The 23,753-nt window shown below is 34.6% G+C and overlaps 2 protein-coding genes across 2 annotated transcripts in view; both read right to left on the bottom strand.

The window, feature by feature from the left end:
- LOC149411712 (succinyl-CoA:acetate/propanoyl-CoA:succinate CoA transferase) overlaps nt 1–6,407 on the bottom strand; it is a 53,990-nt gene extending 47,583 nt beyond the window's left edge. The window contains exon 1 of the mRNA XM_089646998.1: nt 6,084–6,407. Coding sequence (XP_089503124.1) covers nt 6,084–6,276 — 193 coding nt within the window. The 5' untranslated portion in view covers nt 6,277–6,407. The remainder of the gene's footprint in view (nt 1–6,083) is intronic.
- A 10,844-nt stretch (nt 6,408–17,251) lies between these two features.
- Nucleotides 17,252–23,562, bottom strand: LOC149411713 (uncharacterized). Its single transcript, XM_089646825.1, has 4 exons — nt 23,364–23,562; nt 23,117–23,174; nt 18,844–20,035; nt 17,252–18,416 (listed from the first exon to the last, which is right to left on the bottom strand). The coding sequence occupies exons 1-4, from the start codon at nt 23,392–23,394 to the stop codon at nt 17,442–17,444; spliced, it is 2,256 nt and encodes a 751-aa protein (XP_089502951.1). The 5' UTR covers nt 23,395–23,562; the 3' UTR covers nt 17,252–17,441.
- Nucleotides 23,563–23,753: the final 191 nt, after the last annotated feature.

Consider the following 23,753-nt stretch of genomic DNA (forward strand, 5'->3'; position numbering starts at 1 on the left):
CATTCAGCAGAGCCAGGTTCAACAGCAACTCTTCAGAACAACAACGCTCTCAACGTTTGGGTGTCAACAAATGGTAACGTACCCCGTTATTGATCTGGAGATTTGCATACTGTTTATTACAACATATCTTTGCGATCAATCCTTTTCGGGGATGCTGGACGTAAAAACAAGGAAAAGGAACAGACTTTTTTGCGAAATGACGTGAGAGTGACCAAGGTAAAGCCGCGCATTTCTGAACTGGTCTCTGAAAGGCAACAGCAGAAGTCACACTGGTTTGCAGTCAATATTAATTATTATGTTTTTTCCCCATTCTATACGTTCGTGTAATGAATTTATCAAGAGTTGGTAGACTAGGAACTCGACGCAACACTGAAAGTATCTCCACTCAAAAACCATATGCATTGAATTTGATAATATTCTTATCGTTAGTAATCTAGTATGTGTCGCAGAAGTGTTCTCTACGGGTATGCTGTTACTGTAGTAGCAAGGTACTCCATTAATCATGATTACTGATTATCAGTGATTATGATTACTCAACGATAGGCCCGCCGCACAGACCAGTATCTCTATGGATAAAGTTGGCCATAAATCGAAAACATTTACTCTATCAAAAACCAAAAAAAAATCTCTAAGTTTGATGGTCATCACATCACGTGGTGGCCACTTAAATAATTCCACCCCCTCTCCCTCCATGACATACCAACAGCCTGACCGGCAAAAGGCTTTATCGCAGTAGTTGTGTGAATTTCCTTTGTTCTCGTCGTTTGTGTTTTTTACACTAATGTTTTGAGAATGTTATCATATCAGCATATGGTTACAAAAAAATATTTTTGAATATACATATAAGTAGAAGGTACTTTATTTTAGAATATTTAGTGTTAATACTGTAGTAGACGTAGTTACATTTCTAATCATATGCACATAAACGTAAAAAAAACGTGCTGCGTAAGCATCATAATTTACAAGGGTTTCGTCGAGTTGAGTTATAATTTTTCTGGCACCATAAAATTTGGTTATTCCTGATAAGAATAATAAAAAACAGGGCTTATTTGCGCCATTTTCTTTACCATCCCATTAAACTTTTAGGTGTCAAAAAACGATATTCTTAAAATCCTAGTTTGAAAGTGCACGCCCCACACAGCATCCCCAAAACTAACATAGGCGTAAAAAAATGTTACCATATCTTGTGCAGTATATATTTGCACAGTGCCCTTGAGGTTATTTTTTACGAAAACTGCGCTGTATAAATCAGCCATATTTTATTATTATCATTATTAAAAATTCACTTGCAGTCTAACTAAAAAACGCGGTGTAAATATTACGGGATACGTAAGGTCAGAACAGTGAAAAACTTGACCAATTACCATGGCGTCCATTTGGTTAACCGGTCTTAAACCAGGGTTGAGGCCGACTTTACCACACTAACGTTGAACGGACGTGTAAGAATCTAGTTAGTAAGGCGGTTAGTAATTTAAGTTAATTTTAAAAATAGAAATGGACCGCTAGCAATAGAAAAAATTAACACTTTTTTTTAAATAAATAAACAATAGCTTAACATTTCTACATAATGAGTGTCTGTCTTTGCAATAGTGGGGCATTAAAAGATTTTTTTTACAAATCAATAAAAAAACATTGTGTTGTTGAATTTTATGTGCGATCAGTGAAAAAATATAAAATCATGCTTTTAAAATACCTTTTATTATGAATAATACGAAGATATTTAATTTATTACCTGACACTATAAGTCTATGAATAAGGTTAAATATATGGTGAAAAATTGGCTATCGGAAAAAAAAAGTTTACTTTAATATTTACGAAAAATTGTATGAAAAAATTGTTGATTCTGTAGATATAAGATGTAAATTATAACTTATAAAAATGTATATGTAACTAAACTTTAAGCACCTGTTGACAAGCCAATTCAATTGGCTTTGCAGGACTTGTTTGTTGATATGTATTAACTATTTATTCAATAAAAAAAATCAATAGTTTTGGCCAACTTTCGATGTAAAATACTCCTCTGTGCGCCGACTAATTGAATGATTGCACGCAAACTTGACAGAGATAATGAACATAATGCTGCCAACAGCACGCTGGTCGACCTCCACTCAGGATAAGGGCAATTTAACCATAGGCAATCCACAGTAAACCTTTGTTCATATTGACAAAAAAAATTACACATCGAAAGAGCTTTGATCGAAAATCGATTATTCTATACATACCGGACAAAAAACGCAACTGCTCCTAACCACCTGGATCCAGTGAGACTATTGCACTACCAATTGGGTTATGCTGTGAAGCTGAAGGTAGCGGGGATGGGAAGGAGATGGAGAAGAGGAAGGTATCGGGCTATTCAGATCTGATCACCAAACACGTCTAAAGACATTTCAAGCAACGTTTCAATTCTGAATGGTGGTCTTTCACCAGGCTGAGTATCTAACACTCTGGAACGTGTCACAAGTATAGATACGCCGGGATACGCGACCTTCGGATTCGTAGTCGAAAGCCTTACTCCTCGACCACACCACGGAGGCAGCTAACATGATGATAATAAGTAATGGAAGAACAATGTTGTGAGACGGAAGGAAGTGCGAGAAGGGGAAAGTAAGGTTGATAAATACCTAGCTGTGTATTTAGATCAAAATCCACCACTCAATCATTGAGTTATATAGAGTTTACATTCCTTGCAATATCAGTGTAAAATATTATTCCTGTGAAGGAAGTAGGAAGGGAGTATGGCGGCTGTTGATGTCGCCCGAATCCTTCCGATTGCAAACAAACTCAACGAACCGCCCGCCGCGCGAGGCCCGGAGCATTTGGGTCACCGGCGCGCCAACTTCAAGTGCTCCTTCAGTTTTTTTTAACATATAAACTAAATTTACATGATACCAATTATGGTAAAAACCCTATTTACCCACCAAAGGTTAAGCCATTGCTTTCCCTACCTTTTCTAGTACGACTTGTAAAATATCTCAGCGTGCATGTCGGCATTTTGAAGTTATTGCCGGAGACCTATGCCTAGGGTTGCCAGATGGTATCCAAAAGGAGGACATGTCCTCCTTTTCCATGTTTTGTCCTCCCTTACCTACTGTAAGTCCTCCTTTTTGCTAAACATCCGAAATATTAATAAAAAAGCAAAATACCCTTGTTTTACTAGCGGGCGAGACGACTTTGACGCCATTTTCTATTTATGACTGCCATGTGGATATGGGCAATAAAGGCACTATTGCTTTAAAAAGACACGTAGCTACGAACTGCGTAACTTGATTTCATGTCTTAATTCAAAATAAAATGAAGATGAAGCATATTATGATTTGAAGCTGCACGAGCAGTGGACAATCTACTTCAAAAGTGTTAAAAACATTGAATGTTTCGTAGAACTGCTTGAGATCTGCGAGTTTTATTTTTTGTATAAGCGCACATAACGCAAATGTGGAAAGAGTTTTTTCACTGATTAAAGCTGCTGCCACACGCAAAGCTCACATCAACAGATAATATAAAGCACAATAGCGCTCGCCATACAATCCCATACAGACCCGACACACGTAAAAAGATAACGCGCTATAAGTGTGGTTCTGAACTTCGCTAACCGAATTTATTTTACGTAACCGCTCCCGACGCGATATTTGAAAAGTTATGCGCCCCCCTCTCCGCCGTAAAAAGGAGAGGGGGTCATTTTAATTACGGAGCTACCAACTAAGTTCCGTGTTCCCTTTGACAGCCATGACAGAAGCAGCCTAATAATGCATTTCTTATTTATTATGTTAGCTCATATCTTCATGTGTGCTAGTAAATTTAGAAACATAAAAAAAAACTTTATTTGGCAAACATACTCAACATATATTTAAAATATAAATATAATCAATATTTGAATTTGAAGTAAACAAATTTTCGCCCTTTCAAAATTAATCATATTTTTAATCTCAGTATGTTGTATGGTAATATCATTCGGTTTTTTGATAAAGTTGGACGGCCTGATACCTACATAGAGAAGCTTCTAGTTTGTTCGTTTGTTGATTGTTTTCAATTGTTTTCCTGGGTAATCTGGTTTGCTCTCGTCAGCTCTCGTGCTCTCTTCTCGTTCCCTGCCCTGGTGTTGGTCCTTGCCGCCTTTGCCTTCGACATTTTTGGAAATCGACGTGAGCTTATTTTACAATAATTTATTATATGTCGCTTTCGTCGATCGGAGTGCGAACTGCGAATTTCCTGATTCGACGAAGAGGTTATGTCAGGTTATGTGAAAATGCGCTATTTACGCGCAGATTGTTTAAAATCTAAAAAGTTTATAAATAGCATTTATAATTATATAGTTGGCGGCATCATCATCTGAGGATGAGCTATCCAACAGATCCAGCAATAGGCGACAAGTATCATCCATTTCGAAAACGTGCTCAAGCTGTCAGTAAGTAAAGTTGTCACTTTGACAGATGAAATTATGTTCCTCGGCCGCTCTCGAATTCAACTGACCCCCTCTCCTACCATAGGAAGAAATATTTGATAGCGTCGTGTGTCGGTAGAAAAGATGATGCGCTGTACATTAACTTTTGATGTGAGCTTTGCGTGTGGCAGCACCTTAATACTCGGTGGAGCAAAGAGAGGAAAGTGTGCAGTCAGTTAAATCTTTAATTCTTACTCAATACAACTTCAAAAACATGACATGTGAAGATTTTTATAATTATTTGTTAAAAAACCAAGAACTTCTTTCCGAAATTGGCAGCTCAGCTAAATATGATTAAAATAAAGTAAAATAATATAAAAAAGATGTTTGTGACCCGTACTTCGAACGCCAATGTTCTCAAAGGAAATAATATATTAATACAGCGATATGTATATATAATAATAACCCAATGCCCTCTCCTATCGGAGGTTGGCTATCACCAGGCTTCTTATTTTATTATTATAATAGAATTATCTCTTTTGATAAAGGTGAATGCAGAATTCGCCGAATCGTATTCCAAGCGTCTTAAATATTATGCTGACGTAAGAATGTATGTGTGTGATATTGTCTTTAGAATTTCTCACGCGTGAGCTGTTCTCGTCGTATGAAATTAGCATTGGCATTTATTTATAGCAGTTAGCAAGTCTACCATTAAATGGACTGGATTAAATTGATAAGATAAAATTTATCCGCTAAGAAAATAAACTTTATAAAAACAGACAAAGTTAAAAGAATACAGCTAGATAGGAAGGTATAGGTATTAGATAACAAAGTACTTGCTTGCTTACAACATGTTTCGATTTCATAAAAAAAAATCATTAAAATTGAAAAACTAAAAAAAAAAAGAAATAAAAATACATTGCAAAATTTTCAAAATATTGAAATTCGATACACAAATTACATTTGTGTTTTTTTTTTTAAACATAAGTGAAGTAACAAAGGCAAAATGATGTTTCTCAGTGACGTTTCGCGGGGGGATCGTCGAAATTGTATACGTATGCACCAATACCTACAATCCCAAGCATGTTTTTAGGGTCTCACTCAATGATGGCGCGAATAGAACTTTTAAAATTTTTCTTTTTTTTTGCAGTCGAATTACAAATTCGAAACGTGCGGTATGCAAGAGACGCATCTGCGTGAGTAAGTGTTCGACTGGATTTGCTACACCTACAAAGGCGTACCGCTGATAGGTCCGTTGTAGGCTCTTTTTTCGTTTTCTCAAAAAACGACACCATGAAGCAGAGTAAACAGAGGTTACAACGGAGCTCTGCTGGATCATAATATTTATGTCATCCACAATGTGGAAAATAATATATTAATAATAATTCAATTAAACATTTCAGTGGCGTTATTATTTTTTATACAACAACTGGGTACTGTCAATTTTCATAGAGATAAACATACACGAATCGGCCAGTAAATAAGTAAATAGGAATTATATGTCGGTAGTTGTATGTCAGAAAAGTGACGGTTACTAGTTAGAATACATAATATAATAATCTAGTGCATCAGATTTATATTAATTCCACAAATGGTACAAAGTCCACGTAGGCGCAGTCTAATACACATCTGCAGTGATATAATGATGCTTGTCAATACAATAAACACGATAGTAATCATGGGAGAAGTGGAGAACTGTACGTACTGGATTTCAGGCATTTCTGGAACGCCTCTTCAGCGGACACCCATTCTGGTTCCCTCGGGAGAGGCTGGGCTGGTTCCTTGGAGTACGTGAAATAATTCCTGTTGGATTTGACACTATTCACTGACGCAGAGCCACCGAATTGGTTGAAAATAGCACTCGGTAAGCGCGGCAATCTCTTCACGACAGCAGCCATTTTTTAAATTTTGTTCTCGTTAAAAATGTAGCACTTTGTAAACAGAAAGATCGCCCACTCACTACTTAGTGAACAGACCCTCCTTTGCGCCCGATTTATTGTATTCTGACAGCCAACCGACGAAGACCAAATTCCTTTTAAAACTGTTGGCGGCGCTAGGAGCGGGTTGGCGGTTGTCGAAACGACAAAACAAAATTCTGACAACTAAACTGAATAAAAAAACAACTTATTTTTTAGCACTGGCAATAAAGGTAAATGCATTACATCTGAAGGCAAGATTGAGAACTACAACAAAAATCGACAAGATGTCCGACCGAAATAAAAAGTTGTTGCGATGCTTTTGGCGATAAAATTGAGAACTACAACAAAAAACAATATTATTTATAGATAGATGAATTTCTTAGATGGTTATCATCATAAATAAATCTCTCTAGTTATCATCCAATTGGGTAGATGGCACTACTTTTCCTGCACTTAATTTGTGAATCGCGAAAAGCAGAGATTCGTGGTAATAGTGTTACCACAAGCCCGCGAAAGGTTAGTACTTTAAAAATTATTTAGGTTTGTTCGGCAAAAATAAAGAACTATTATTTTATGACTACTTGTATAAATATTAATATTTACGATACATCTTCCCCTACGAACATAATTATAGAATACATTCTCGTATTTATTCCCCTACACCAGTCATATTATACCAGATGTATTCAATCTCTGAAGAGTAATATGATCTGTCATTATTATTATTATTAGGTGATTTTTTTATGAATACCTACTTTATTGTTTTGCTTTTCTGTGGAAGGCAGAAAATAAAAATACAACGGATATCATATTTTATTTATTTATTACTAATATGGATCAGTACACAAAACACAGAATAAATTATCTCAGAAGTGCAATTAGAAAAAAAAACATAATAATATTATTTTTTTTTTTTTTTTTTTACAGTATTACCGCACAAGAGTCCCAACTGCTCCCGTCTGGAGCCAGTGAGACTATGGCATCCCCAATTGGGGTATGTTGTGAGGCTGAGGGTATTGGGGAGGGGAGGGAGATGGGGAAGAGGAAGGTGGGGAAGTACCTGGCTATTCAGATCTGGTCACCAAACACGGCTAAAGCCATTTCAAGCAACGTTTCAATTCTGAATGGTGGTCTTACACCAGGGCGATACTGAGAGTATCTTCCACTCTGGAACGTGCCGCAAATATACTATATATTATTTTAAATGAATTAATTGTGAAATAACACAAATTAATCAAATAAAATTTATTTGCGCACGCCGGGTTCGAACCCGCGACCTTCGGATCTGTAGTCGAAAGCGTATACCACTAGACCACGCCGGCCGTCCGCACTTCCGTGCACTTCCGAGATAATTTTTTTCTCTATAAATGCTAATACCCTAATTATAGGTATTTCATACAAACAGTTCCCTATTCATATTCCTATGTACTTAAGTGGTCATTAGGGGTACATACCTACTTGCTAGTGGTACAGGCACTCCGCATCGAACTAAATAAATAAATTAATATGCAGGAACATATCTCGTAAAAATTTCTCAGGTATATCTATGTGTGGACACATGGAACTTATTCGAGGTTCATGCATCATATGGGCTTAATCGATGCAACCAATAGATTTATGTAACTTACCTTTTTAAGCTGTCGTATCCTTAAATTAAATATACCAATCCTAAGAGAAAGTCCAGTTATATTCAATTTTTCAATTAAGTCCTAAATCCTGTATCTAAATTTTGCCAATAAACAATTAGATAATGTTAATTAAGTGTTAATCTCAAGTGACCTATCAGGTAAGTATTGAACTGTATATTTTCTCCATAAATAGTTAAGTAATAACATAGACCACTGTACAAATGTATTATAAGTTTGTACAGCGCCCTTGAGGTGTTTTTGCACAAAAACGGCGCTATACAAGTCATCCAAGTATTTTTTTTTTTTTTTTTTTTTAAACTTCCGATTTAGTTGTCCGGGTTAAGTCTTCCCCAAAGGAAAAACTTAACCCTTCCACTCACTTTTCCACAAATGATCAGCTAGTCAATCAACACTATGTAAGTGCATTATATAAGTAAAATAAATACAAAACAATACAAGAACAACAACACGTCAAATCACCAGATATCAAATGGGAAAAAAAATTCACCGTCTCAAGATATTTTCATATCAGAGGGTTCGGCTCGGTAGAACTTCTAACAGGGCCTATAAATCCTACTGATCCCTCAACATAAATATTTAAAAAATCTTTTGTTATCCTACATGTATTCAAAATGACCGACTTTTGCATCTTTATATATAAATTTTTTGATAGATCTAATACGCCTAAATTTTTAATTAGAGAGCTAGGTATAATGCCAGTAGCCGAAATAACGAATGGTAATATTTTTATAGTCTGAGAATGCCAAATTCTTTTTATTTCATTTCCTAAATCTGTGTATTTTCTTATTTTTTCACTAACAGATTTTTGAATATTACAGGAATTTGGAATAGCAACATCAATGATATAAGTTATTTTTTTAATTTTGTCATGTAAAACTATATCGGGTCTATTATGACTAATCGCTCGGTCTGTTAGTATAGTTTTATCATAATATATTTTATAAAATTCGTTTTCTAAAAATGAATTTGGTTCGTATTCATAATATGGTACTACATTACGGCAGTCAATCAAGTTATGTTTAATTACCAAATTTTGGTGAATTATTTTTAAAACTTGATTGTGCCTAAATGTATACTCGGACGGTGCTAATATAGAACATCCCGATATAATATGTTCTATAGTTTCCGGAAAAGCCAAACATTTTCTACACAAATCATATTATTATTATTATTATTATTATTATGTAAATCTTGAAATACTTGCTTTTAATACAGTGCATAACTCTGTTGATAGCACATTTCTCTTGGAATGAAATTTCTAAACAGTAGAGAAATATTTAAATACTCTAAATAACCTTATTTTTTTTTAAATCTTCCCAATTATCAAAAGAAGAAATCTTGTACTGTAAGTGGGTGATTAATCTATGGTACCTACAATAATTTAAATGCACACTTGAGGCGATTTTCGCAAAAAAGGAGCTATAAGAATTATCAAAATATTATTATCATTAGATTGATTGAAGGATCGAAACCCGCTCGGGAAATTATTAATACCTTCAATATATACATGGTGTTAATGGACGTACTTGACTTATTTTAACCAGTAGTTCCTGACATTATTTAGAGTAAAAAAAGTAAAATAAAATTTTGATTTTTTTTTTCAAAATTTAAAACATATTATTTTAAAAAACAGTTTTCCCACACATCGTCATTGATTACTCCGCCGTGTACCCGTCCAAACCCTTACATCGCCGCTTGCTGTCCAATTCCTACTGATTTTCCATGTTTTTCATCGAAAAAATAAAAATAAAAAAAAACAAAAATCTAACCGAAGACCAAAATTTCATTTAAGTACATTTTTTAGTCCAAATAATGTCAGGAATCACTGGTTAAAGTAAGTTAAGTACGTCCCTTAACACCCTGTATATCTGCAATAATTTTTTTGCTAAATATCTGAATATGTTATTGTATATCGTATATATTATCGTTATTGTATATATTTTCAAAATATTCGCACATTTCAGAACACCTTCGTAACCTTCACTGGCTCAAGTGCCCTGAAAGAATCCAGTACAAATTGTGCTGGATGGTGTTTAAATCCATCAATGAAATGGCCCCACCCTACATCTCTGAACTATGCGTCCCGGAAAACACTGGTCTGAGGCAATCAACTCTTAGATCAACAATATCATCAGCTGTAGGCAGACTGATGGAACCTAAGCGCAAGCCAAATACTAAGTTTGGTGATCACGCTTTCGGAGTATCTGGGCCGAAAGCTTGGGATAAACTCCCTCCGGAACTAAGATCCATAACAAGTCCAACAGAATTCAGGCCTAAACTAAAAACTTACCTTTTTAAGCTGTCATACCCTTAAATTAAATATACCATTCCTGAGAGAAAGTCCAGTTATATCCAATATGTCCTAAATGCTGTATCTAAATTTCACTAATAAACGATAAGTTAATGTTAATTAAGTGACCTACCAGGTAAGTATTGTACTGTATATTATCTCCATGTAATAATAATATTGGACAATTTGTATAGCGCTGCTTTTATGAGATATCACCCCAGGGGCGCTTTACAATTGATGCAGGTATTACAAAAAATATAAATATGTATTACAAAAATAAAGTGAAGGTTAAGTAAAATGAAGAACAGGAACAGGTGACATAAAGATAGAAGATGGAGACTCTGCAGCAAGAATTCTAGGTGGTGAAGAAACTGGACCAACTGCTGCAGCGAGAGAGTCCACCAACAGTGCCAGCACGAGGTTCGTCATACGTCCAGGAATGTGTCTGCTGCTAATAAAGCGCTGACACAATATCCTCACATAGATAACAGACCTTGGCAGCACCGCTGTGACGTTCAACAAAGATAGAAGATGGAGACTCTGCAGCAAGAATCCTAGGTGATGGAGAAACTGGACCAGCTGCTGCAGAGAGACGCAACCGATAATTAGTAATAACATAGATCATTGTAGAAATGTGTTATATATTTGTACAGCGCCCTTGAGGTGATTTTACACAAAATCGGGGATATACAAATCATCCAAATATTATTATATCATTATTTTAATATATGTATTTTCAAAAATATTTACTTTTTTGTGAATGTATTAAAACCAGCAGAAACTTCCAGAGTGATTTTCGCAACTACGCAACTCAATTGCACATATTCAAGAAATTAAAGAAGAGTATAATAAAAGGGGAATTTATTTTTAAGAAATAATTTGGTAATACATGATATTATGGTTTAATAAAACATTAGATCTCGTTTTCTTAAATCTAGTAATGCTTATAAAAATAGTACACTAAGATAATTTAAGATCTTGGGCAATTTTGGGATACATTCTTCTTCACAGACAAGAAACCACCGTAGTAGAGTCTTTTTGGAAGATATATCCCAGCCTGAAACGGTCTCATAAAAGTCTCAAAAAAATCTCATTTTATATTACAATGTGAAATATAATTTTAATTGTGTTAGAAAGAGAGAATACTGCGCTTTCAGTTTGCGTTAAAAAAATTATTGTAAACGCTACAGAAAAATTAAAAATAATTCTATGAAACAACATTTAGCATTTGAAAACATTTGTCAAGGTTTGCCAAAATTTTTAATAAATATTTTATAAAAAAAAAAATTACAGTTCACACAGTAAAAACCATTGGTAAGTGTATGAACTTTATCTTTGTTTGCATACAAAATTTTTATATTTTTAATTATTTACATCGATTTGTAATACTAAAATCTGAAAGAGTCATTCATTTGTTTTCAAGAGCAGGACTTTATTTTGAAATACATTAAAAAACAGGGAATTCATCAGTAATCGAATGTAATATGAAAAATTTTCATTTCAATCTGCATATCAGAAGTACATTGCAAAATGTCAGAGGTTTTAGGGGTTAAACACATAGTAAAATAGCATCTCAATGTTCAGTTCATGAAAAAAATCACATGTAAAGAATAACAGTGGAAAATCGTTTTTACAAATTACAATATGGATAAATTTGGTGTAAATAACGCTGATAGACCCATTGAAACCTCTCCCTCTTTTTCAAAAACAATTAATGTATCAGAAAGAGAGGTTTTAAAGGATTACTCAGTGGCAGGGTGAAAATTATACAAGTTTTGCCAAATAGCACACATTTGGCATACTTACAACTTAAAACATTTGGCATGGCAATTTTTTTTTACTAATACGTATTATGAGAAGTCGAAGAACTTTCGCACGTTCATCTTCTTCTGATCCCATATATGTGTCATGTTCAATACAATAGGTAAAGGCTTACCGCTGAGTACTCCTTTGTAACCTTTCTCTTTTTCTCAAATAAAGCATGTATCAGAAAAAAAGGTTAAAAAGTCCCTCTCGGAGGCAGGACCATAATTAAATAAAACAATAAAAACGGTTTTTAAAACAATATCTGTATTTTTATGTTATTACCACAATAGATTCCTAACTGAACGGAGTCAGTGAGACTATTTTTTTTTTTGTATATTGAATTAGTTAATATAAATGGCATCCACAATTGGGTTATGTTGTGAGGTTGAAAGGTATGGGGAGGGGAAGGATATGGGGTAAGAAGTGTGAAAACACTGTTGACTGTTAGTGCATTGGCATGGCATTTATTGATAAAGATGGCAGTGATATTACACATTATACAACATGTTATTTTATACCAATTACCCGATCAAACAATGGCTATCATCACTCTAGGCCTTGCGCAATGGCTACCCATAATTAGGAATCATCATTATAGGCCTTGAGCGATGGCTACCCAAAATTAGGACTCATCACTCAAGGCCTTGAGCGATGGCTACCCGTAATTAGGAATCATCATTATAGGCCTTGAGCGATGGCTACCCGTAATTAGGAATCATCATTATAGGCCTTGAGCGATGGCTACCCATAATTAGGACTCATCACTCAAAGCCTTGAGCGATGGCTACCCGTAAATAGGAATCATCATTATAGGCCTTGAGCGATGGCTACCCATAATTAGGACTCATCACTCAAGGCCTTGAGAGATGGCTACACGTAATTAGGACTCATCATTCTAAGCCTTCAGCGATGGCTACCAATATATAGACCTAATCGCTCTAGGTCTTGAGCAATGGCTACCCATAATTAGGACTCATCGTTCTAGGCCTTGAGCGATGGCTTATTGATGAATTATTATTCAGAGGTATGATTTTTTGAATTATCGCGGCCGAATCCAAAACCAATGCCCGGAATTTTGTAAATACCCCATCACTCGAGTGGTTATAATAATGTGAAATAACACACATAGGTATAAATAAAATATATTCTAGTGCTAGCCTTATCTGCGAAAACTGAGCATAAATTCATAATTCAGGTACAAGTAATAAAAATAAATGCAATATGGCAGAAAAGAAATGGATTAGTTTTGTTGAGTTCATTTTGCAATCCATCAAAAAAAAATTAAAGCAACACATAATTCTGCGACTCGCTTTTAAAAGGATTTTACGATTTTCGGGGACTAATCTTACACTAGAAAATCTTTTTCGTTAAAATTAAATTTGCAAAAAAGAGCAAATTCTACATAGGCTTGCGAAAATTAAAAAAACTGACATTGGCCTTTTAAATTTTTTAAAAATATTTATTTAAGTAAACACGTCGGACGGGAAAGGTATTTCTACCCGTTCGGTCGATTGATGCTTAAGGACGGGAAAGGTATTTTTACCTTTTGCGCCGGCCTCATTTCAATGACAAAAAAGACAAAATTATTCAATGTTTTTACATGAATATTATATACCAATCTCTTTGTGAAGGTCCCAACTATATGTACATAATTATCTAATTGTAATCCAAGTCTTTTTTCAAATTTATTTTCATGCCTTTCGTTTACATCAGTATTTCAACAAAAGGATAGTATATTATCTGTTAGTGAAATAATTCAATTCTTGGAATGAGGGTTTTTATGACCGTGAAACCTAATTCGAATCTCTTTCTCCGTTCCGCACCCACTCAACTCCTATCTGCAAGCGAGCGAGAGATGTCGGGCGTATTTAAAGAAAGCAGGCGTGAGCAAATACCGATAGGCAGACCGTAATAAACATATTACAAGGTTAATTGAGTTGCATTTCAAATAATATTCGATTTTCGTTTAGTACTTTTATAGCTTGGGTATGCTGAGTTACTATGTAGAAATTTTTATTAAAATATTTTAATTATTTTCGAAGATATAGCGATTTAAAAAAAATTAAAGATATTCGCACGGGACCTTTATTTTCGCCCGGACTCGGCATAGTACAAAGTATGTGCTTATATAAAATCACACCATATCTAACAATAAAGTTACAAATTACAAAAATAGAAAATTATACTTAAATTTGAACATATTTTCCTCTTCTTTATATTGGTTTGTATTTCTTGGAAAATCTTCAACGCTCTAATGTAGTAACGAGTAAGCAAGCAACAGAATTATTACCGTGTTAATTATTATGCCTTTTTAAAAAATATTATGTATTATTTAAAAAAATAAAGAGTTTTCAGTTAAATACACAATTTTAATGCAATTCGGCCAGTTAAATGGCAAAAGGTAACTTAAAGAAAAATTACACCAAGTCACTATCATGCTATATTATGCTGGGGTAGGCAGAGAGCTTTCCAAAGACATCGACATCCACTCCTCATATCATTCACATTCATACATCTTAGAAATACTAAATAAATAAGTCCAGTCACATTATATAATTCTACATAGGAAAAGTACTTTATAAATAATATAGGGTAACAATCCTACTACATAAACGACTAGAACATAATTTCTTTAACTTAAACAACTTATCTATTTCAAATACGACAAGTTATAGTAATTGACATGCAAATGAAATTGCGAGTTGAAAATATTATCATTGACATAAAAGTTCAAGACAGAACAAATATATGAATCCTATAATTTCTATACCCGCTATATCTAATTTTTTGACAAAATGATCTGAGTATGACATCTTGTTCACATTTTTGCGAGCAACAAGAGGAGCCTAAAATTGAGTTTCAAAACCCTCCTTATCACGACCAAAAACCATGTTAAAACTGCGAGTGAGAAACCAAATCCGCCATATCATACAGAAAGTTACTATCAAAGCGCGCTATATCGGATTCAACCAATCACAAGCAGTTATTTTGCCAAAATACAATATGGCCGCCGCTCTGACGCCACGCTCGTGTGTCAAAATGATCTATGCGTGTGTTTCTAAACCCGCCATGTCGGCTCAGTTGACTTTCAAAAGCCTCTATATCACGAAGTGAGTATCAAAATCCGCTTTATCCATTTTATTTATCGAAATTACTTAATTATTGCTAGACATATATAGAAAAATAAATGCTTTTCAAAATTTTATTACTCCAATTCATTATATAAAAAATTGTAATGCAATTACTTATGTACGCTAGAGATGTGACAGTTTTTTTGCGGTTTTCTCCAAATCAATGAAAGTTGATATAGCGGGTATAGAAATTACACGACTCATATTTAAAATACAGACATTAACGACATCTATGTAACACCGGTATAAGACTAATACAAAGAACTCTCAAAAAATGTTACTTTTAAAAAACTACATTACATCGACTCCGAATATCATTCCTTTTTGCAGAGATTTGCGTTAAGTATTCCTCGGGCGTCCCCGACTTCTTCTATCATTCAGCCAACTCTCTAAACACTCCTGACACTAATAAGAACAGACTACTTTTTGAGTTTAGCGAGCACAAACGTACGCCAGCTGATTTTATCAATATTAAGATTATTTTTAAATACAATGAAGAAACAATAAATTTTATTTTTTGACATTCTGAATGTATTTTTATATCCACTATTTAATTTATTTTAGTATATGGTTTTATTACACGTTAATGCATGGAGCATAATTACACTGTAAAAAGGGAGTCCAGTGTATTTCTAAACAAGCAGCAGAATGTCCAGTTTCTCGTTGGTACATCTGTGCTGAAGCAAGTGAATCACCGAAAGTTAATTTATAAATTTCAGTATCCCATTAGAATTTCCACTAACTTTTCTCCAAATATTCTTCGTCAGGGATACACAAGTATCCTATACACATGTCGTGTACTCACGTCGCAAAATTGATGCACACAGTTGCTGCTGAAATCACGAGACCCGTGTTGCCACCAATCATTATTGATTTCTTTAAACGTTAAAATTAGAATGGTTTCATAACCTCACTCACAACCAAACCGTAATGAAGCAATGAGCAATAAACAGAACCGTATATATATGAATACCATACGAAGAAGATACTGGATGTTGCTAAATAGCAAAAAAAACAGAACCCTATATATAGGAATACCATACGACGAAGATACTGGATGTTGCTAAATAGCAAAAAAAACAGAACCCTATATATAGGAATACCATACGAAGAAGATACTGGATGTTGCTAAATAGCAAAAAAAACAGAACCCTATATATAGGAATACCATACGAAGAAGATACTGGATGTTGCTAAATAGCAAAAAAAACAGAACCCTATATATAGGAATACCATACGAAGAAGATACTGGATGTTGCTAAATAGCAAAAAAAACAGAACCCTATATATAGGAATACCATACGAAGAAGATACTGGATGTTGCTAAATAGCAAAAAAAACAGAACCCCATATATAGGAATACCATACGAAGAAGATACTGGATGTTGCTAAATAGCAAAAAAAACAGAACCCTATATATAGGAATACCATACGAAGAAGATACTGGATGTTGCTAAATAGCAAAAAAAACAGAACCCTATATATAGGAATATCATACGAAGAAGATACTGGATGTTGCTAAATAGCAAAAAACAGAACCCTATATATAGGAATACCATACGAAGAAGATACTGGATGTTGCTAAATAGCAAAAAAAACAGAACCCTATATATAGGAATACCATACGAAGAAGATACTGGATGTTGCTAAATAGCAAAAAACAGAACCCTATATATAGGAATACCATACGAAGAAGATACTGGATGTTGCTAAATAGCAAAAAAAACAGAACCCTATATATAGGAATACCATACGAAGAAGATACTGGATGTTGCTAAATAGCAAAAAACAGAACCCTATATATAGGAATACCATACGAAGAAGATACTGGATGTTGCTAAATAGCAAAAAAAAACAGAACCCTATATATAGGAATACCATACGAAGAAGATACTGGATGTTGCTAAATAGCAAAAAAAACAGAACCCTATATATAGGAATACCATACGAAGAAGATACTGGATGTTGCTAAATAGCAAAAAACAGAACCCTATATATAGGAATACCATACGAAGAAGATACTGGATGTTGCTAAATAGCAAAAAAAACAGAACCCTATATATAGGAATACCATACGAAGAAGATACTGGATGTTGCTAAATAGCAAAAAAAACAGAACCCTACATATAGGAATACCATACGAAGAAGATACTGGGTATTGCTAAATAGCAAAAAACAGAACCCTATATATAGGAACACCATATGAATAAGAAGACGAAGATACTGGATGTTTCTAGATTGATAAAATAAATCGCTAGTTCTTCAACTTCAATCGAGTACAATGGGAGAGTTGTCAATTTCTATAATCTGAACATCATTGTCTATGTTCACAGCGGGAGTAATCACAATCTCTTCATCGTCATCATCCACGTCCCAAGTCAGATGCTCCCTGATGGTTACAGGAATAGTCGACAGTTGTTTCTTATGATAGCGCACATATATATCATTTTTCTTGCCTTTGCTGGTAGAATTAACCTTTCGATAGATACTTGACGCTATCGTTTTTAGTCTAGGATCTGGGATCGAGGATTGCTGCAATAAGGACTGGAAAGATTGCTGTGTAGAACTGCTGGCGAAGTTGACATGACTGTGGTTTGTTTTGGTGTAATGGCCAATCTGGTCAGTCAAGTCTAATTCAACCATATTTTCAATTGCTCCCGCATTAGTTACTCTTTGCGCGGATGTAGCTTTTCTCACTCTACTTGGTTGCGATGTTGTTTGTTTGGCTGTCGGTGTTTGTGTAATGTTTTCTTTTGTAGGGATGCCGGTTAATTCTTTATCTATTAGCGAGAATACGCTTTTCACATGATCTCCCTTGATAACTTTGTTACTTAAAATGACGGGTTTCGCTGATGATGTGGATAGATTGTTCTGTTGGTTTGATTTGCGGACAAAATCGTCTGAATCATCGTCAATAAGTATTAGAGGGGAAGATGTCATGGATGAAGTACTGGTTGAGAGACTGTCGCTTTTTCTATTCTTCTTGGACTCTTCAGAATTAGAATCACTTTTTCTCTTCAACTTAGGCTTGCAAGAATTTTCAGCTGCTGTATCCGTTTTGTAATTTGGAGAAGTGTCGTTTTCAGTTCCATATTTAAGAATGACGTCATTGTTCAAAGTATTACGAGGGGTATCAATATCATGGTCTTTACATACGCCCGGGGCCTTGTTCCCAGAAATCTCATTGTTCTCTTTGAGATGACTGCTGCGACTTGAATCACAAAGTAATTTTGTAGAACTTGCCTGAAATTAAAACAACAAAATATTATTAACTTCTTATCTTCGAAGAATTATTTCAGGACCAAAAGGAATGCTGAAAAATTAATAAGCACTATGTATGTAGTTGTAAGTGAAAGCTGACCAATAGAGAAATTATTGAAGAGAAAAAAAATTTGTTACATATTTTCCTGCTTAATAATGTTCCCCCTTCTAACGACCGTGTAATTCCCATCCTAGAGATAGAAAAAATACAAAAGAGGTTTATGTATTACCTATATATGAGAGAATATACGTTCTACCCATTCGTATCGTATTCGTAATGTTCGATTTCAAAACCTTAGAAGCACGTTGAAAAATATTTTTAGGTAAACATTTTTTTTTATATAATAATATGGTATGTATAAACAAATTAATTTGACTTTAATTCATAAAAGTATTGGCTTCGACCCACCTTTTTGTTTTTAGGCTTGTTTTCGAATTCAACCTTGTAGTATCGCTCACTGTCGTCCGAGAATACATCGGGCAGCATATTCCTGTCAATGGTTATAGCAGAAGCCTCGTCGTTGGCATGCATATGTATCTGGATGATCCTTATATTTTCCTTATCATTCCCGGAGAGGACGGCATGTTGGTTGTGACACATTATTTTATAAAATTTTGTAATCGTAACGTCCTCACCCACAGTATCAACGAGATGTTTCGTAATGTACTTGCGTATATTGACAAAGCTACATTTTTTACGGTCGTGCTTTTCTTGGCGTCCCTTACGCTTTTCGAGATTATTTTGTTTTTTCCTTTGCACATATGAATCGGAATAACCATGCAAGGCAAAACCTGGATCGTGTTCATGTTGCAGTGCAACGTGTGAATCATCATCGCATTGTACTGTGATTTGTGGGTCAACACTTGGATCAGTGCTACATTCTAAAGTAACACGTGGCTCACAACCCCGTGGCACCACAACAACTGAATCAGGACCGTGTTGTACTGTAACATGTGGACCGGATACTTTGGGTATAACCAAATTCTCATGCTCATTTTCAATTGTATCAATTTGCATATTATGTGGTTCTGCTACATCTATCGTATCCTCAATAGCCGATATATTCAACACATTATTGCTATTATACGATTCATTTATGATATCCTTCAGAGCATTTATGGCGTGATTCCTGAGAACATCATTGATCTTCTGTCCGTGTGGTAGATGTTTCAAACTAGTATTCATTGTTTCTTCGATGCAATCAACGATTTGAGTCGCCATGTCGGCAATAGGACATTGGGACTTTGACTTCTCTTCATTGGTTTTAGACGGTACCGATTCCTTAACATTCATGATATTAACCGCCTGATGGAAAGCATCTGGCGAAGTTGTATTATCGAAGTTGCCAGTTTCGTATAAATTGTTCGGTAAAGTCGTATTGGAGTCATCATTTTCCTCCACGAAGGTGGTCTGTGAGATGTTTTGATTGATGATTTTCTTCATCGAAGCGACTTCGTTAAGTAAGGCATCGTGTTTCTTCTTCAGTTGGTTAATGTGAAGCAAGAAGTTGGTTCCCTGCAGTTTGAGGGCCACCTTTAATTCGATGCACGTCAACCGCAGTTGGGAGAGTAACAAGTTAAGAGATTTTGGTCCAAGGTCGCTGAAAGTAAATAAATTAACTATATGGATAAGTTCTGGATTAATAGAATATCTTGCACACGGAGTCCGTAAACTCGTAGTACAAGCAGAAAACTGGTGAATCTACATCGCATAGAAAACAATACAAAAAACTTTTTTTTGATCATAGGTGTTTTTCTTTTGAATTCCATTTTCAACTAAAGGGTTAAAAAAACTTTTGGAGCTGGGTCTACACTTCAACACATTTTAAAAGACATTAAGCAGCTGATATTATCCCCCCCTGGGCAAAAGAGTTTTTCAAATATGACCTAATAAATTCCAACTTCGGACAGAAACTTCGGACAGAATTTACTCGTAAACAAAAGATAACATCAAAAAAAATTTATACCACAAAATCGACTGCGAATGTGATGTTTCACGCTTGTACTACGAGTTTCCGAACACTGTGTATTAAATATGCATTTTTCATGTTTTCAATTTTACATTGGTTTAGTAATAATTATTAGATTAGAGAAATTAAACTTTGATATGATTTGAGATTATCACGGCCAAAAGTGTCAGCGTGATTAATTTTTAGGTTATTATGCCGCGTTGCGCTTCCTACTTCTTTAGCCAACGTTTGCCTTGACGATGGACACTGTAACGCTGTCTGAATCGTTGACTAAAGATGGAGGAAGCGCAACCCATCACAAGAACCCAAAAAATCCTCATGATAGAACAAATACTTTGTTTACATTTGTGGGGTTCTAGAAACTAGATACAATAACTGCATTGAATTCAGAGATGTGCTTTATTTCAAATAAATCAATTTCAAATGGAAATGCAAAATGGGTATTTTCCATTTTGCATTTTAAATGCTTTTCTCAATGCATTTTCCATTTTAAATGCTTTTTTGCAACATTCTTCCTACTATCTCCACTCATCTTTTTTTCATAAGCCCCAAATATCAGTCGGTCCTCAACCTCGCTATGAGAGATAATTTACATTTGTCAAGTTGCTCCCTGGTAGGAATCCTGGAAATTGAGTGATACCATTACAAAAAATACTGAGTCAAATATTGAACATGGGGCCATGACGCTGTAATATTAAATGTTAGATAGCAGTTTCTATGTTTTTACGCTGGCAACATTAGTCCCGCGCAAATTTTTTGTGGTTTCATAATCTGTAGTGGTGTTTTTGGATTTACCATCATGTCATATGTTTGTTCTACATTGATGTACATTATTAAATGACAAAATTGTTTAAAAATTCTATAATTATTTTGATTGTTTGACCTGAGAAACCATTTTGCATTTTCAATGCATTTTGAAAATAGGTATTTTGCATTTTGCATTTGAAATGCTTTTCTAAAAACCATTTTGCATTTTCAAATGGAAAAGTTTTGACCCATTTCCATTTTGCATTTCAAATGGTTATGGATACCCATTTTGCACATCTCTGATTGAATTCAATGAGCCTTGAGCAATACTTATTATAAAAAATACATATACAGTGAAACATCTATCTATCGTTTTTGAAAGGACCTGTTGAAAAAAACGATAAATGTGCGAAAACGATCATTCGAGGAACGACCAATCGACCACTGTATTAAATAAAATAATAAAATTCACCGAATTCAAGAAGCATTGACTTATGACGGCATGAGCATCGCTCATTTGCTGACATCATCGATTCTATAATTTCAAACATGTCAATTCAACAGATAATAATAGAAATTTTCATTACTGCTGACGCGCCTAAACAGATGAACAAACAGCAACCTCTACAGCTACAGACGTGGCGACAGCAATTTAAAAGTACAAAAGGCATCACCCCATTTCTCATAAATCAGTTTTTGAAATAGGGAATTCTCTTCACACCAAAAAATCACTTATTATTAATTATTCACATGTAGAAACACTTCAGACACAAGAATACATAGTTTTTATAATTTTCAAAAATCATTTATTAAAGTTATAATGACTTTAAAAACAGGCGCGAACGAAATATTTCAATGCAGCTAAAAACGCCCGGTGATTGATCAAGCGTTCAAGGGCAACGATGACGTCACTGTTGACCGGCCCGAGTAGATCCTGCAAACCGATGGCGGCGGCAGCGGCAAAGGTGTGACGTAGCACTTGTGACGTAGCGGTCAAAATGGCGCATGACCGTTTTCAGAGAAGAAATAGCACGCAATTTTTAAAATAACTACAAAAAATTGAAAATGCATTTAAAAAAAAGAAAAAAAAGAGGCACATAATAAAATAATTATCTTTATTGAAATAAATTATTTACAAAATGCACGAGAATTCCCTATTCAGCCAATAAATACACAATCAAAGTGTCGACATTTTTCCATTCATTGGAATCGCTGAGACAGTAGGTCGGTTGTCACCAACTCAGCACAATGCATTCAGTAACAGAATATATAACTAGTAGTGAGTCCAAAACCAACAATAATTTACTGTGACTGAACAAAATGGGTTGATGATAGTAACTACATAATATCATACATACAGACTGTATCCACTCAGATACTTTGATAACTTCACATATCACACAAGAGTCCCAACTGCTCCCAATCATCGGGAGCCAGTGAGAATATGGCATCGCCAATTAGGATATGTTATAAGGCTGAAGGTAGTGGGGAGCAGGCGCGGCTCGCGCTAACGTTCACTCGTGTGCTGAACCGCCAACAAAATTGAATAAAACTTTACATTCCTACATAATATTTATTATAAAATTGCACACAATCTTTATAAATATGTTAAAAATAAAAATGAACTTAACACGCTTGGTATGCAAAAAATATATAAATAGTTGGTTTCAAGAAATAACTAATTATGTGGTGGGAGATGATAAAATATGCATTTAAATTTCATTTTTTCTTAGTTAAGTTTGAAGGTTAGGAAATACGCTTGAATTAATAAACTTGTTGGTTTGGTTTATTTTGGGTGTTCCCTAAAAGACTATTTTTGCATGTTTACTTAAACCCCTCAAATAGTTGTCTCCATTAGATATTTAAGTTAAATTCAAGTGCTGATTTTTTTAATAGCCGAAAAATTTAACAAGATAATAGGAAAAGTTAATATGTCTTATCCAGGATTCATAATAATAAACTTACGCCATTTTAAGGTCGTCAGAAAATCCGTCATCATTTTCATTCTCGTTGAATAGATCGTCTGTAAAGAGGTAAGAACCAATCAATAAGCAAAATGGAGTCATAATATCACTATACCTGTTTATACAGGTGGTTGGCTGGTATAAGGTCGATTTCAAATGGTCAAACTGGGCCATGAGTACTTATAAGCTAGTTTTTAATAATAAAACAAATAAATGTTGGACAACATAAATGTAGCGAGTATTATCACCACTGAATCCGCCGATAGAAGAGGACATCATGATGGAACTGCTTTGTCCGCCCGGAAACGTGTGTTTGTATAGTTTTTATGATTCCAAAACTTGCACAAAAACACGCAAAATGCGGAGATCTTCTAGTTAACAACTACCGCATGCCGAAGCTGAAGATTTGTGTTGATTTGTGTTATTGAAACGTCAAATATAAACGTCAAAAAGCCAAAATTGTATTTTTTCTATGACATTTAAAAAAATGTTGCCTTAAAAATAAATTAAATAAGATAAGTTCCAGCGAAATAAGTACCAACCCACGACTGAACCAAAAAGGGATTGAAATGGCGAAAACATTTTGGGGTAGGATAACTAAATAGTGTTAAAAATTTAATAAGCCCAAAAACTTATTA

Source organism: Hesperophylax consimilis, chromosome 25 (genome assembly GCF_061612785.1).
Source record: "Hesperophylax consimilis isolate HC1 chromosome 25, BYU_Hcon_1.0, whole genome shotgun sequence".
In the NCBI taxonomy this organism is placed as follows: Eukaryota; Metazoa; Arthropoda; class Insecta; order Trichoptera; family Limnephilidae; genus Hesperophylax; species Hesperophylax consimilis.